This window comes from Syngnathus floridae, chromosome 3 (genome assembly GCF_059516105.1).
Source record: "Syngnathus floridae isolate MCC-2025c chromosome 3, RoL_Sflo_1.0, whole genome shotgun sequence".
Taxonomy (NCBI): Eukaryota; Metazoa; Chordata; class Actinopteri; order Syngnathiformes; family Syngnathidae; genus Syngnathus; species Syngnathus floridae.
In genome coordinates this window covers 14,404,029-14,421,379 of record NC_142415.1, presented here as the reverse complement: position 1 = coordinate 14,421,379, position 17,351 = coordinate 14,404,029, and the positions used below count along the sequence as shown (strand labels likewise).

The following is a 17,351-nucleotide window of genomic DNA, read 5'->3' as shown; positions in this document are numbered from 1 at the left end:
TCCACAGATTTTAGTCCTTTCCAGACATCCATAATGTCTATCAATGGTTCAAGAAATATGATAACTAACATTCACTTCTACTGGCTTGCAGATGCACAAAAAGCACTGCTTACTTTCTGATTCTTCTTTCAAAAGCTGAAGCTCACTGTCTGAAATGTTTCAGCCTGAGGTGAAGCCTCGTATTGTGAGCGTGTCCATCTTGGAAATGGAATCTGCTTGATTGTTGCACGAATGAATCAGGAATAGAGTGCAAGATGTTTTTTTTCCTTATTTCAGGATTTAAAAATGGCCTTAACCCACTCCAGTTCCATGTGGCTCATTTATGACACGATTGTTTCAACAAATGTTTTTTAACACATGGGAGGTCCTTCAGGAAGACGGCAGTGTTCATCTCCATTATCATTTTCTGTCGACTCGCCATCCTTATGTGCCGCTTAACTTGAAGTAGGTGCAACAGAAATGACATTTTTGTACAGAAATCTATTTTTTATGGAGAGTTTGTTTAAAAAAAAAATCTACATACATATTATGAAACATGCTGTACTTTTTATGATCAATGATGTAGATTGGCAAATATGTTGTTTATTGAAATAAATCAATGTTTTTGGTATTATGGCCCATATCAAATGATTCAGAGCCAGGATCAATTATCAGAACGACTGATGTTGCTCTTACACAGGAACATGCAAACCAACTGGTATGCATGTTGCAACACAATAGCAATGGGGTGATAAACCAGCTCAGTGGCCTAGTAGTAGAGTGTCCGCCCTGAGACTGGAAGGTTGTGGGTTCAAACCCCGGCCGGGTCATACCAAAGACCATAAAAATGGGACCCATTGCCTCCCTGCTTGGCACTCAGCATTAAGGGTTGGAAATGGGGGGTTAGATCACCAAATGATTCCCGAGCGCGGCACCGCTGCTGCTCACTGCTCCCCTCTCCCCCAGGGGATGGATTAAAATCACATGGGGATGGGTTAAATGCAGAGGACAAATTTCACCACACCCAGATGTGTGTGTGACGATGATCATTGGGACTTTAACTTTAACTTAACTTTAAAGAAGTGCAAAAGTCTTGGGCCACCATGAGAATTTGTTGTAATGACCATATACGAGAATATCGTCCCGTTGAGCACACACCAAGGCTAAATAGTGAAACAAAAATGGAATAAAACAATAATGACCCCCAAAAAAAGTTTGTTTTAGTTTATGGAAACTAATAAGCAAAGAGGCAGAGATTCAAATGGACGGGGGACTCAAGTGGTCATATTGTCTCTACAGTTTGAAATCAAATGAAAATGAATAAAAGTATTAATCACATCCCAGAGTGATGTTTTGTTGAAAACTGTGTGGTGAACCAAGACTATATTTTATTGTCATCAGAATCATGGATGAGTTAACGATGGCTTCTTTACTAATGTGTTCTTGTGTAAGAGTAGTTCAATACATTTGTAGCTACAAACAGCAGTTGCAGATTTTCATATTTCATGTTGGCCCAAACAAAAAGCAATCACTGGATTAAATAGTAACAAATTAACACATTATGGAGGCTCCCATTTAATTTTGATTCTGCTGCAATGTTTCACATCCTCCTTTCCTACATTCATGTCCTCTGATAAAAGATCTAAAGCGAGAAATAAATAGTGTGAGGAGTCCTAATGTGTGCAAGCATACAGTTTGTGAATGCCGCCTCATAACCTGTTGTCAAGGAAACTGACTCACACTATCAGCTATTTTGAAGATATTAATTGAGAATAAAGTTTTTATACAACCACTCGGGCAATGTGTGCTGCCTTGGTGTCACAAGTTTCTTTCAAACCGAGGCTGTGTACTGACAGGTGAATAAAAAATAAATAATTAGGTGATGTGTTTGTTCGTGATGGAATCACAGCGGTGACGTCCTGGGCTCAAAGCAGCAAAAACATTCCAGTGTGCAATTTGCATTATACTTCTCTTGTGTGTTCTATGCTCTTCACACTGCGAAACGTTTCGCACATTAGTTGTGGTGTGTCGGAATTTGTCTCCGTGGAGTTTGCAAGCTCTGTGATAAATGACCCAAACTTGGATCTACTCCACTCCCAGCACATCTGTGCCATGAAGGGGGAACTTGGAGATTGCCCGAATTGAACTTGTTCATATTTTGGTCGAACATGAACTGAACGTAGCGCATTTTTGCTTCGTGAACGTTTTCGTGAACACGCTCGTTCTGGGGCCAATGAACGGTTCTGAACAGCAGTTCACATTAGTTTAAAGATGCCACGTTTTCTTTTCATAGATTTCAAAATAAAACCCTGCTAATCAGACTGTAAAACAAAGCTTGATGTTAAGAATTGATAGTCTTCATTGGCTTGATCCTGTTTTCAGGAAGTGAGAAGAACTATATGTATCAGTCCATGAGCTGTTTGGGAGAATCTCATTTACAAGGCTATGGATGTTGGAAGATATATGCCATACCTTGCACTTCACGATAAGAAGACCAGAGACAGACAGACACACACACACACACACACAATGGATGTTCGCAATGTTCACATTTTTCTATGACTGTTCTAGGTAGTTGTTTTTTTCAAATAAGTTCAAAAGTTCAAAATAAAGATATTTCAAACATTAAATCATTGTTGTGTGGGCCTAGATAAAATACCTTATTAACATAGAAGTGTATTACTTTCTACCAGAATTACAAAAAATGGTATAAAAACACATTGATTCAAATATGGGTCATTTTTTTACCCACTCATGGAAGAGTGTCACTTGCCCATCTCAGGGTTCAAACTCTAACCTTAGTTTGTAACCCTAACCCTAGTTTGAAACCCTAACCATAGTTTGAAACCCTAGTTTGAAGCCCTAACCCTAGTTTTAAACCCCAGTCTGAATCCCTAATCCTAGTTTTAAACCCCAGTCTGAATCCCTAATCCTAGTTTGAAACCCTAAACCTGGTTTGAAACCCTAGTTTAAAAGCCTAACCCTAGTTTAAACCCGTAGTTTAAAACCCTAACCCTAGTTTAAACCCTAACCTTAATTTGAAACCCGAGTTTGAAACCCTGACCCTAGTTTGAATCCCTAACCATAGTTTTCAACCCTAGTTTGAAGCCCTAACCCTAGTTTGAAACCCCAAAGTTTAGGGCCTAAACCTAGTTTAAAACCCTAGTTTGAAGCCCTAACCCTAGTTTGAAACCCGAGTTTGAAACCCTGACCCGAGTTTGAAACCCTAATTTGAAACCCTGAACCTAGTTTTAAAGCAAATAGAATTTCTGTTTTGCCCATTGAATACTTTATTTGTACATCCCTTGTTTCCAACCTTAGTCTGGCACCTACTACCTACAGCAGATTGTTTGTGTTTGCTCATTCTGGACCACAGTCATGTTTTATTTCAATTCATTAAAGGCAATTGAAGTATTTTTTGGTATTGGGGTGATATTAGGACCTGGATGCTCGTGTGAATAGAATGGGTGAAAACAATGACAAAATGCCGATATGCTAGCTAGAGGGTAACAGCTCGCAGCAACCTTTATTTTTAGTGGGGGGAAGAAACGTACTGAACTTTTTATTTTTGGCATGATGAACTTAGTTTAAAAAAATCAATTATGAACAATGAACTGAACAAGTGCATTTATGCATTTTGTGCACTGAACTTTGAACTAGTTCATGTCGAAAATAAACTTCCCCAACACTGCATAGTTACTTCCAGGTTGATCCTGTACTCACAAACCTTATCAGTGAGAATTCAGAGACAATAAACAAAGAGATTCTAGACAATCCATCTGAGAACAGTCCGCTCCGGCCTGCTTGGAAATATAGGACAGGATGGTGAAACTATAAATTTGCAGCACACATTATAACAACTTGCTTTCTGAATGCAACCACTTAATATGTCTGTAGAAAACATTCTTAAAAAAAAAATAGTAAATTAAGATAAGCAACAAAACTAAACGGAAGAGAATATTTCAACAATGTAAAATAAAACTGATTCCACTCACTTGAAGCTCATTAATGAAACAAATGTAAAGTAGCTTCTCCAATTACTGTGATGAGAACAGCTGAGATTTGTTTTTGAAAATCATCTTGGATCTGGCACACAAAACATGTAAGAGATGGTGCACAACACATGTAGAATTGTTTAATTTCATGCCAGAGCAACCACAGAGAACATTCACTTTTGGGGTTTTACTCAGCCTCAATGAAATCCATGACAGGAGACAAGAAAAAAAAAAAAAAAAACATGTTCCCCCATGTGAATCATATGAGAGCATAATTTAAAAATGGAATAATATAGAAAGTGCCCTTCAGATGTACAATTAAGACAAAAGGACATTTTGCTTTGTTGGGCCTTAGTAAAGAATGACTGGCAGCAAAAGGTAAAATGTGACCATTAACATGTGGGTATCACCACCACAAATAAATCAATCAATGACTTTCTTAGTCTAGGAAACAAATATAAGCACAACATTAGAACATGACTCATGCCAATATTTGTCACTATAAATACATCATGCCTGGCCGGCACTTTACTCACTTTATTATTAATGTTTTCAAGTGACAGGAAATAGATGGCAAGATACAGTACCTTGTCAAAATGAATGATTTTGCTTTGCAGTTATCAGAATTGAACACATACGTATTTGTGATTACTGTTGGGATATCTTATTCAACAGCTTTTAAGTGCCTGATATAACATTCCAAAAATATACTCTTGGTGAGGCATTGCGATGCAGAAGCAATGGAAACCAATATGGAAGGGGACATATAAAGGAAAAACGGCTCCCCCCCCACTCGTCTGTATACAAATAGTAGACCCTCTGTGCAGTGACTGCCCGCCAATCAAGTGTGAAATTAAACAGTGAAGTCAATCTTTTGTTATCTGCCTTTTCCTAAAATGTGAGCCATTGCACACTTCTGGCCCACTCTTACGTAACATTGGGCTAATTTATAATTAGTTCCCCATGCATTGAGTTTCTCCACCAAAGACATAAGCAGGTAGGGCGTGCAAAGATCCCGAGCTACTTTCAAGCCACAGCCCGAGTCCAGGGTGACTGTCCACAAGTGGATCAAGTTGAATCCCACCAGCCAGTCCTGCCTCACTATTTGTGAACTTGTACTTTGCTCAGCCCTTATTGCACTTGCATTTCTATTGGCTGTTATACAGTGTAGTATCTGTATTTGTTTTATTCTTCATCTGTTGCACAATGTTTTTAACTTTTTTTTTTATCCCGCACTTGACAAATACCATCACTCCCTGTGTTAAAAAAAGACTAATACTGAGAGTAATAAAAAGTATGCTAAAACAAAGCTTTTTTTAACCATTTAAATTAATATAATCTAACGGACGTGCTGTAAAATTATAGAAAAAAAATCAACTAAATTCACTTTGAAAAAAAAAAGTCTAAAGGAAATTAAATTTAAAAAAAAACTCACTATAAAGAAAAATCCTAAACTATCAAAAGTTGGTACAGACAGACACGCACTATGCAGCAGAACGGAAGTTGTGAACACATTGTACAATGAAACCACATTCCAGTAAGGTGTGGAGGAGAGGTGGAAAAGTTTGTCATCGTGTTTCAAAGATTGTACAGGAGCGTCTTACATGAGATAAAACAAAATTATGTCATCCTTGAGATTCCTATATCTTTATCAGATGTGAAGAAATGATCAGAGTGCTATCATTAAGCTGATGATGATGATAACTGTAAACAAATAGATGAGCGGGAGTGCATCAGCCTATAAGTCATTATCAGGTAGGGTGCATCTGTCCCACGATAAAATCAGCACAGATTAAAACCTTTGCTGCTTCAGGTTTAATCACTTGTTTAATCACTTTATTGGCACACCATCCAATGTCCCAGAATTTCATCATCTCGTTCAATGGCGAGTTTAGTAACACAGCTACATATTGGTTTTTTTTCTTTTCCCGGAGGCCTTCGACACAACCACAAAACATATCTTGGGGAAACACTGAAATGCTGTTATGTACTTATTACATTGGCCTATGGCCTAAACTGGAAAATGGCAGCGCATTTTGGCATCATTGCAGGGATTGGGGCATGATTATCATTTTGGCAGCCTGCACAGTTGGCAGAGTGGTTGAATTATTTTTTTGCTATCTCGCTCCCTCGTCACATATGTGTGCGCATGTGACAGCGAATGAAGGATTCCTTCAGGGAAGAGCCTCCTGAGTCCGCTCTCATCTTCCACTCTCCTACACTCCTCTGTCTGTTTGTTTCGTCCTTTGCTCGCTGCTCGTCTAAACCGTGTGATGCCAGATATTCAACGTGGCAGCAAGTTAGGGAAACACCACTTGCAGAGAGACACGGACCACGACGTGAGGTTTTAAAATCAGTGGCAGTTTGATATAGAAAAAAAAAATGTCAGTCTTTGGTGATCCAATCTGAGTTGCTCACTTTCCTCAAGGTGCGTGTCCTTTTCTCTCTCTTGGCTCGACGTTAGAAGTATATCCACCGGAATTACCTTTGGGCCAAACGCTAACCTTTTAGTGGCTATCTGTGACTTGAGTGATCACGTGATAGTGGGAACAGCGCCTGAACATTTCACATGGCATTTGTCACTTTAGTGCAGCTTTTTCCAAACTTTACTTCAGAACCCCAAAGGAGTCATGGCTCCAATTTTGTCGGGTCACTGATTATCAGAATGAAAAGGTTGGATGTTATTCACTGTGAAGCAGACAAACTGTACATTTGGGTTTAGCAGGAAGTGTCAAGCTCATTCTTCTCAAACTCGTTCTTCGTGGACCGCATTGTCGTTACGGAAACCGTAAGGGCTGTGGAGGGCTGTTATGAATGTGAGATTATATCACCTCCTCATATCCGTAAATAGAAAATGCTCGCAATCAATGTTAGTATTTATTACAAACAGCAATTTGAAATTTCGGTATAGATTTTAGCAAGCAGCATAGAGGTTGACATGCCTTGTTTGCTTTTTTTCGGCCACATAAAATGATGCGGTGGGGTCAGATCTTGCCCCCAGGCCTTTCATTTGACACCTCTAGTTCAGTGGCTGAAGCGAGGAGTGGGCTAAGACATAGAGGAGTTGGTTTTTGAATAAGTCTATTCTGAGTAGGAAAAAGTGTTTTATTCACATTATAATAATTATTATTTCGTTTTTTCCATTCACTTAACCCATGCCAACTTGGATAATCCAGCTCATTTCCTCATAGCAATTTGGAAACAATATTTTTTCATATTGACTAATTTTCCCCAAATCGTAATACAGTTGCAACTGTACTTTGTCAACGAATTCTCCGCATAAAAATGTTGAATTAGAAACCCAAGATTTTATTAAGTGTAGTTTGCTCCGGTGTAAAGCCACATGGCCTCATAATCAGGTCCTCTCTGCCGTAGCTAAATAAATTAGAAATAAATAAAGTACACCAAACTAATGACTATGCAGTAGACCAAATACCTCCATAGATTATGTGGCTATAAATTTTGCTTAGCCAGTGAGTGTGTGTAATTACCTATTTTAATATGAACGTTGGTTGATTTTATTTGATGTCTTTAATTTTCTTTGCACAGCCGCTAGCCTTACAAGATGTTAACTTGCATCGCCTAACCCGTTGATCTGCAACCATGTGTAGAAAATGAATCATCAGATAGACGGAGGCCACATCTACTTTAATCTATCATGTCTGTCCTGCGGTGATGAGAGGTGAAGTCACATTTCCATGTCATCTTTTTGCCTCTTATTTCTGTCTGTGCCGTGTGACAGCAGTCAATGTGTTTTTGTCACTTGTCATTGTGACTTCTGAGCCTGAGAGCAGCAGGTGCCAAATGAAAGAGGCTTTATCATCTTACGGGCTTGCCTGAGAAAATTGAAAATTGGCAGGAGGTGCTGCATATTTCAGCTAATGCTTTGATTGTGAAGCTACGCATAAATCATACGATCTGTTTATTAACTCGAGTAAGAGCCTTGTGCTCATTTTCCTATTTATTTATTTATTTATCACACTGAGACTTGTTGCTTTGTCTGTACTGTTGTATCTGTTATGACTCTGATGGGGAAAAGGTCAACTTGTTGTGCGGATGATTAGATGTGCTAATTGACCTGAAAGTTCAGGGACAAAGCCCATTGGTCTAAGTTCAAATCATACCTCATATAAAGGGACCATGAAAGTTCTTAGTGCATCATGTCTTTTTACAAATCAAGAACAAATTGTCAGACATAAATGTCCTGTCTTTTTCTTTCTTTCTTTCTTTCTTTCTTTCTTTCTTTCTTTCTTTCTTTCTTTCTTTCTTTCTTTCTTTCTTTCTTTTCACGTGCTAACCAAACAAAGGGACTCATCAAATTTCATTGCTGAAATGTAATTATTGGGATGCATCGTTGCCAAAGACTTAATTGAAAATGTTTCAAGCTGTTTTGTGAGCTTGCTTGATTGATTTCCACGATCACAGAGAAACCTGGTTAGTTGGCTCATATTTTAAGATTTAAAAAAAAAATTGTTTTAGTGTGAAATTCCTTATTTCTGTTTGAAATGGTAACACAAATTAAAATAAAGGTTTTTGAAAATGTTCTAACATTTTTCACATTGTTTTATGGCATATATCAAGCTCTGTGTATTACAAAAAAGTACCACTATAGTATTTAAATGCATGAGCACGGGACCCGGGAGACCTGGCATCTGGGGACATGTTTTCCCTTTGCCTTGCAACTGTCTCTTTAGATGTTCTATAGGTTCTATAGCTTGACTCCTGTAGACGACTGGCCTCGGGCACTGCACGTCGTTTCGCATCTATGGTGCTTAGTCAAGCATAGCACACAATTCACTCTTCATGGTGCTAACGTGCATACAAAAATCAGATCTCTTTGGTGCTGTATTGAAATGTTCCAAATATAACTTGCCGCTTTGGGAATAATTCAGGCACACAGCAGATGTATCCGTCAATACTGAGTACCTCTACACAATCTAATAAGAGTCGTCAAAAGAATCTGCCTTTTGAAAATATACCGCAATACTTTTTATTTAATTGTATTCATGTGGTTGTAGTTACCATGCACTCTGTTTGAGAGGTGTTCCTAATAATTTGTTGAGCCTATTTATCAACATGAGAGGGGCAGGATCGAGTTCAACAACAAAGCAAACTACTACGATTAATTCACGAGTTAATACCTTACATTAACTGATGTGCTTGATTTGGCAAGGTCAGGCACCTCACTTCATTTCACATTTTACAATATGATAAATGAGATTATGTTTTATTTTTAAATACTGTAGGCGTATGGTGCATTCACTTTTTGTGAATTTTAACAGTGTAAAGCGCTTGGTTCTCTCTGTAAGAATTGTGTGCTGCTATACAAAGGAAAAATGTGTTTGCTAGTACTTTGCTGTCTTCCATTTTGCTGAAACCTGTTTACGCCTCAAATTAGATGAGATTTAATTGTGCCCTCTGCTGGTTGCTCCTAAGTAAAAGCCAATAATGTTGCTTGAAGATTACGCGCTAAAATGCAACCCAACCTCAATTTTTTTTAAAAAAAGAAAAAAAAGGAAATAAATTGTTACACAGATGATCCATCTCCACAACAAAATCAATTCATCATGGCCACTCTTCACCAAGTCTAACACTTTCTGATCCTCAGCTAAGAGACCAAAACTTGAGACCAATTAGCGTGTGCGCGTGCGTGCTCGTTGATATCTTCCTCTGAAAGCACTAAAATAGCTGACCCTTACCATAGTCGAAGCGTGCGTGCGCGTGCGTGTAAATGTCCATACGTGCTTTTGGCAGGCAGCATGTAAACTTCCCCTGTCATGGCTAATCATTGTCAAGAAGATCCGCAGTGCTTACACGCGCTCGCTCGCACACGCTGTCGCACTTTCAATTTCAATTGTTCACACTCTTTCACTCAGTGATTTTGTCATTCCTCAATCTTGGCCTCTTATTTCTTTTGATGTCATTCTTATTTGTATGAAATATAGACCCCGATTAATGAATGAGGCATCTCACTGAATATGAAACAAAGAAAAAGCCCAAGCTGAGAGACGTCATGTGATTTTAACCCTCATTCAGCTTCCAAGTGAAATGCCGATGATCACTAACCCTAACCCAACCCTAAGCCTTGTTTGAAACCCTAACTTTAATTTGAAACCCTACTTTGAAACCCTGACCCTACTTTGAAACCCTAACCCTTGTTTTAAAATCCTATTACAAAACCCAAACCCTAGTTTTAAACCATACTTCGAAACCCTAACTCTCGGTTGAAAAGATGACTTTAGTTTGAAACCGTACTACGACACTTAACTGACCACCCTAACAGCTGAACCCACACACTAACCCCTAACTTCTAACCCTAACCCTTTTCCCCTAAAGTCTTTCAAGAAATATTTTGCATGCAGTTATTTTCATCCCTTTTTTCAAAAGGGCGGTTACACCTTGTATGAGCATACATGTCTGACTGCCTCTTAGTGACTCATGCAAGGCCATTTTGATGAACCTTCAGTAAAAATCCACCCACTTTCTTTTGATTAATTAAGGTTACCATTGAAAGAATTTTACTTTTCAAATGTTAATACTGTCAAAGCCTACATACAGTGTCCATTAATGATTTACAAATGATTTCAGAACATTCCGCTGTTCCGTTTTTGTGCTCTAAAACTCCCTACATTGCCACAAGCTGGTGCCAATGCCAATATAAAAGTCATGCATTGACAACGTGGTAGCCTCGATCAGACAGGGAAATTTCCGACCTTATATAAAGGTAGTGCTTTGGCATTTTTTTGTGGCCTGTAAGAAGATACTTTTTTGAAGGAGGCATGTATTAATCTTTTTTTCCCCTACAGATGGAATGATGAGACAGGTGAAAAGTTGAGCTTGAAGCAGGTAATTACAATTCTTCTTCTGAATTTACCCCTGAACTCTTGGAGCAGGCAAGGAGCATGCACTGTGGCCTAGCAGTTCAGCATAAAAAGTCAAGAAGTACATGTGGTGCACGGAACAGATACTTGACAGTATCCCGGTGTACTACTTTGACTTCACGCAAGAAAATTGCTTCAGACAGAACCATTTGGCTGTGTGACTTGTACATGATGACATGCTGATTGTGGAATTGCATTGTTGTTTCCAGAGGCATCAAAAGTGATCATTTGCACAAATTCTGGAAAGAAACAAAGCTCTATGTTGAGGAAAGACAAGCTATAGACAATACAACAGAACAAGATTTGATATTTATTTTTGATTGACACTGATTCAGCAATGTTTGTCATTTTTTTTAACATTTCTAGTTGTGTAGAAAAGTATTGCGTCAACTGACGGGAGTTTCTAATGTTTTGATTAGTATTCATTACACACTTGTAGTTTTTTTGCGGTCGTTTTTGGGCTAGCCTTACGTTTGTTGTTTGAGCAATGCTGTCACGATCCTAAAAACCAGAATGCCGCTAAGTAGTGCACAGACTTCCATCAATTAGGAACTATTAATAAAAGCAAAAAGCATTCATAGAGCTCACAATTGGGTGTTGTTTGTCCATCTGTTTGGTCATTAGCAGGCTACTTACTAGCATATGAAATCTCGGGACCAGATGGGATGCTGCAATATGATTCTGGGGGTTGAATGGTTCCTATGGTCTCCTTAACATCTCTCTACCTAGAGTTCTTGCAGAATTTCTCTGCAGCTCTGATTGATGTCAAATGTTGAGGTTACAATCTCATACTTCAGGGTGATGATATTAAAGGGGAAAACTTGGAGTTTGGGCTTGAAATGTACCTGTAAAATATATATATATATATATATATTGATAGACCTAATAGTAATGTGACCGTGAGTATACATACTAAGAGAAATGTAAAAATTATGTCCTAATGACACCCTCAACTCAACTGTGGATATCCATTCTGGGCATCAGTGTGTGTGTGTGCGCGTGTGCGTGTGTGTGTGTGTGCGTGTGCGTGTGTGTGCGTGTGTGTGTGCACTCCTGTGAAGCGGCAAAATCATTTAAATTGGGAAAAGAACGCAGGAATTTGATTCTGTGTGATTCTGATCTCTACCAAATTTCTGTCAGAAAAAGACCCCGACCAGCCGCCTTGCAATTTCACAGTGATTGGAGAATGAGTGAAAAAAAAAAGGGAGGGAGGATGGGGACTAAATGAAATATGGAGACGGATCGAGGTGAGAGACAGAAAGCCTCGGAGGCAGACTTACTATGTCCATTGTAATATGTGGTTCAGTTTGTCTGTAGTTGAGCTATGGAACTGTTAGATGAGTCTTAAATCTTCAACATTACAACAACTTAAATATTCATGCATTGTCATTGCTATGACAAATCTGCTCAACCGATGAGATACACGTTTCTGTCACCCGTACTGTATGAATTTAGCAGGATTGGAGCAGGTGATAGAAATAGTAATTGACAGTGCCTGCTTTTGCTGTTGGAGGTTCAATAGTCAGAAGAGCCACGGGGAGTGAAATAAATAAACAAGAACAATAAAAAAAAGATTGTTTCCATAAAATTTTGTTGAGGTTCTGTCCCATAAAAAAAAACTGACCGCACTGTATAGTCTCATTTATTCATTAAGGATTGCATCCACTAACACGGCCCCCTGTGCGTCTCCGAAAATCAGGTGTCATCAATATTATCGTCGCAATAATTGTCCTTTACAATTCAAATGGCTCTCTGTGTATTTAAAAATTGGGATGTCTGAGCTGCCACAAAATGTTTGCCATGTCATTGTTTGAACAGCACTGTTTTAATTAGGACGTGCGTGTGCGTGCGCACGTGATCAAACCCCATGAACTTTTGTGCGTGTTGCAATAGTGCCCCCTAAAGGAAGACTGTGGGATTTCTGAAATCCTACAACACACTCTCATATTCTCGCTCACACCCACGCACACACCCGCGCACGTACACTCCCACACACGCACTCTCCAATGACACGGTGTTATATTTGGAAACACAATTTCATGCTATCAGTCCTGGCAAGCTATTCCATTTAGATAGCTGCCGTCTGTCTGTAGTCATACGTGTGTGTGCGCGTGCCTGTCTGTATTTCCTATAGAGTTTAGTCCCTTTAAAGTATTTTTGGATTATTTTTGTTTTGAAAATTGGTTGTCATAGTAACGTTTGATTCCAAGTAAATGTGTTGATCAAAAATGTACAAATTAATTTAAAAAAAAATCAGACAACATCAAAATGATTCAGATCTCTGAGGCTCACGCGCGCACAGATTGAATGCATTCAATGCAAGTCTGCTTTTTCACGCCTTTTTGCGTTTGGCACGCGCACAAATCAAGCCGTCTCACAGTGCTGACTCCTCTCAGACCACCAACAGAGCACAAGACATTGTTGATTGTCGCCTTGGCTGGAGTTGCTTCACTCTTTCATTCCATCTCCTGTCCCGACATGCGGCAAAGCGCAATCTCTCATTTTTGTTTGTTTGCCGCATGGAAGTGTCACGCCTGCGTCTTTCTCTTCAGTTGCTCAGGAGTCACGACTGTTGCGATGACGCACGAATCTCATCAGCCATATTTTCGTCAGTGATACCTTCACTGCCTCGATCCATTCACTACTGACTGATGATCGGCAGCAAGCAAGGCACAGACTGTGCACTCAACAGACACATTATCTTTACCTGATTGGACTCAACAATGATTGATGATCATAAATAAAAAGGTAGATAACTGCTAATGACTACTAAACTTTGATGTAAGTGTAGATTTGGAGCGTGCTGCTTTTCAGTTGAATTAAAACAGGTCACTTTTGTATTCAAGTGTTTTTATTTTGGTTGTTTTGAATGAAATCGAGCTGTGACATGATTTTTTTTGTCGAATGGTATAATGTTTTTTTCACAGTTTGAAACATCCCACTCGTTTTTTAAATGATCTGATATGATCATACACTTAGTAGAATTTGTTTTTAAAGATTCTCCAACTCTAATTAATGTCACAGTTTTCAGTCTATTTAATTTCAAGCAAATGTTTCTACTGAAGATGAGCACCAGTTTTCCAACCTGTTTGTGAATTAATTTTTTAAAACCTCCTTCGAGTGGGAGTTGGACTCTTCACTCCTCTTCCAGGTGCTGCCTTGGGAGGGGTCGGGCTAGGAGCGGAGTGGGCTGGCTGGATCGTAGTTTGGGGCATTTCAATGGGCATTTTGGGAGGGATAATTGTTTTGGCTGTCACGGTTGGTTTTGCCTCGGGGATTTTCTCACCTTGGCGATACACGCAAACCTGAAGAAAATCGGACAATAAGATAGTTTCATTTTCAACCTTGCAGGTTCAAACAAGATAATATAATATTATACAGCACAGCTCTAAATTACAAAATATCTCATCATTAGGCTCCAATAATCCGGTGATTTGCAGTACAGCAACACTCACCACAATATCCACAGATTCCCCTCCATATTTGTTCTGGACAATCATGGAATATTTGCTGGAATCCTCCATGGAAACACCTCTGATTGTAAGGCTGGCAAACTTGCCTTGGTCGAGGGAGACCACGTACTGAAACACGGAAACAAATGTTGAAAGTGTCAACTTGGGACTTTTATGTTGTACCTCAAACAAAAAACAATAAATAATGTCGACTAGATTTCTGGTGCTATTTGTGCACAGCGCATGTCAATAAAGCAACGTCAGATATCAATATCGTTGCTGTCTGAGTTCCCACTCAGTGTAAGTGCCACGTGAAGCTCAACGTTTACCCTAATGAGGACAAGCGGTATCAAAAATGATTAAAATGATATCAGTTATCTCATGAACTGAGTATCATGATGTTATCATTTCCTAAATATGGTAACAATGTCGTTTGTAGAGCTTTCAGTTAGGGCACTTGTGATCAGAAAAATCTCTTTATTACCTGCCTGCTTCTTTCGTTCCGTGTGTTTTCAAACTTAGAAACATAACTGCTTTAGTCAACATGTAAGTAGCTATAGTTTCCGCATGTGTCCTATGTACTGTCTCAATGCATTTTCTTTGAGTTTTCCCAGTACTTAGCTTCAAAAGCATTGTGTTGAGGGGAGGCACCCCTGAGTTTTGGCAGACATATCACCAAGGACATCAGTTCTTGTTTTAGACGCGTTGTTAGCAGGTGAGGGAATGAATAAAGACGAGGGCAAACTCTCAAAACATATATTCCTCCTGGATCGCTGCCATTTCTTTAACTTAAATCTTCAAAGGCGGCAGGAGCCGTTGGGATGCCGATAATGCATAAAGAACCTCCGCTGACTGACTGGGAACACGGAGTGGATGACTTAAGCAAGGCTGGGTTTATTTTTGTTTTGTTTGAACACGCTTACTACGTTGATAACCTCACCACCAAGTAGGCTGTGTAACCTCGATTGCTTTCAGTTCTGATTGTTTTTTCCAAACCAGACTCTGCTCTTGAAATTATACATTGAGTGTGCTTGAAAATATAGAAACGTGATTGAAACAGACGATGTGAAAAACAAAGAGCCAATCATAGTAATGATAAACAGAGCAACCGCTTTTTTGAAGATGTCGGTTTCATGGTTGACGTGCAGTGCGTGGAAGTGGAAATTCCGCTCATTTATTTCTCCATTTATTATTTTACCTGATCATCACGCTCGACCTCCACTCCATTCTTTAGCCAGGAGACTTGCGGTTTGGGGTCCCCGCACACTGTGCACGTTAAACTCAGCGTCTAGTGACATGCAAATGAGGATTAGTAACGTAATCTGACTAATACCCTCTTATTGCATCCACACAAAAGGGCCGCTATCACGCCAGGTTACCTTCTTTTCCATAATGGTGACGACGTCTGGCAGACCTCCAATCACTTTACCGCGATCTGGAATAAAACAGTCATTTAGCAAACAGCATTATCGTGCCAAAAGACAATAATTGAACAGAATGAAAAGATGCACACTCACTCTTGTCAGCATAAGCTAAAGCCCTAAAAAGAAAAACAAATTGTTTAGGCTCTTCACTTTACTTACAGAAAACAAAAAATCATCAAATAAAGTTACTGCAGTTTTAATTCATTGGATGACATTTAGGTAGATGACTCTCCTGTTTAGCTTTATTATGTCAAAGCACTACCCTTGTCTAAGTAACAGCCCTATAGTATATAATTTAAATGGTTATCTAATCCAATACAGCAAGGTCAAAGTTGAGTTGAACGATAATGGATACATGCCTCTAGTCAGGGCAATTGCTGATCAAATGATCTTAAAACTTCACCATCCTTATGCAGAAAAGGAGTCCCCGTGATTTTGAAAGACGCTTTATGTGGCTGACTTCAAACGACACTCATATTTTCGTCGTCACTGGCTTTATCTTTTAACCAATGATCCAAAATGATGACAGATTGTTCTCATTCTAGTTGGTTGCATTCTGCTTCCCTTCATGGCCATTGGCCAAATTAAATTATCCTCTACACGCTTGGGTCGGAAAAAGTACTCAGATGGATTGCCAGGGGATATTTTAGTCCAATAGCCAAACCACAATTGGAATGTACTTTTCTGTAATATTCAAAGTTGGTTTTCTTTTGATAATAATTGGAAGAGGCCAATTAGAGCAGCAGGCTGGGTGAGAGGTCAGCCTGAGAACCAGATGGCTCGGGGAGCTCTGCTCTCCTTGTTCCATCTTGATACTCAATAAACAGCCAGCAGGGTGGGATACTTGCTCCAGCGTGTAGGTGAAATGTTGCGCTTGAACACCTCTCATTGGTACGTAATTAGAAAAGGGATTTGGGTGCTTTCCACTGTATTTTTCGTGATTATTGATTTTAGCACCATATTTTTCCCCGTCATTGATGTTAAAAATGGAGCATGTACCTTACATGTCACACTCAAGCTGTGGGACTTCCACTGTTTTTGTTTGATTTCAAACCGAGTCAAATCATACCCAAATTGATAAGCAACATGTTGTGGTTTCACTTATATTGATACTAGACTTTGTCACCACCGATAAGCTAACAAAGCACATGACCAAATTATGCTGATTCAAGGTTTCAAAGTGATTATGGATTAAAGACTTACTTGAGTCTCTGGAACTCAGCGTATGCTTTGTCATAAACTGTAAAAGACAAAGACTGAATAGGATCATTTGTAATTTAAATGACAAAATAACACTGACTCCCTTTATTAAATTCACCCCTGGCAACAGTGTTGATGCTTCAAAAAAACAAGTAACACTAAGTACTGACCTTCACCACTGAGGTCCAGCGTCCGTTTGTGTGAGTCTTCCGGGTCGGTAATCACGATTGAGTACTTCCCTTTGTCCTTCTCAGTTGGCTCAATCACCTTTACATCAAAAAGTTCATTCAGCCGCTTATCAACACTAAAGCCATCATTCCATCAGTGCCTGGCTATTAAATTATACATGCACGCCTATAACTCATGCTTATTTCATCAGAAAGGTAATTACAATTATGACACTCTCTGGCTCAGGGTAAA

At 39.2% G+C, this 17,351-nt stretch overlaps 1 protein-coding gene across 3 annotated transcripts in view; it reads right to left on the bottom strand.

Annotated features, from left to right (window-relative positions):
* Positions 1–13,688: 13,688 nt before the first annotated feature.
* The window catches only part of myom2b (myomesin 2b), a 28,848-nt gene continuing 25,185 nt past the window's right edge, over positions 13,689–17,351 (bottom strand). For all 3 annotated transcript variants that reach the window (XM_088370785.1, XM_088370786.1, XM_088370787.1), the window contains 7 exons: positions 17,102–17,198; positions 16,935–16,971; positions 15,825–15,847; positions 15,687–15,742; positions 15,506–15,595; positions 14,311–14,436; positions 13,689–14,160 (listed from right to left, as the gene is read on the bottom strand). In XM_088370785.1, coding sequence (XP_088226911.1) covers positions 13,960–14,160; positions 14,311–14,436; positions 15,506–15,595; positions 15,687–15,742; positions 15,825–15,847; positions 16,935–16,971; positions 17,102–17,198 — 630 coding nt within the window. In that variant the 3' untranslated portion in view covers positions 13,689–13,959. The remainder of the gene's footprint in view (positions 14,161–14,310; positions 14,437–15,505; positions 15,596–15,686; positions 15,743–15,824; positions 15,848–16,934; positions 16,972–17,101; positions 17,199–17,351) is intronic.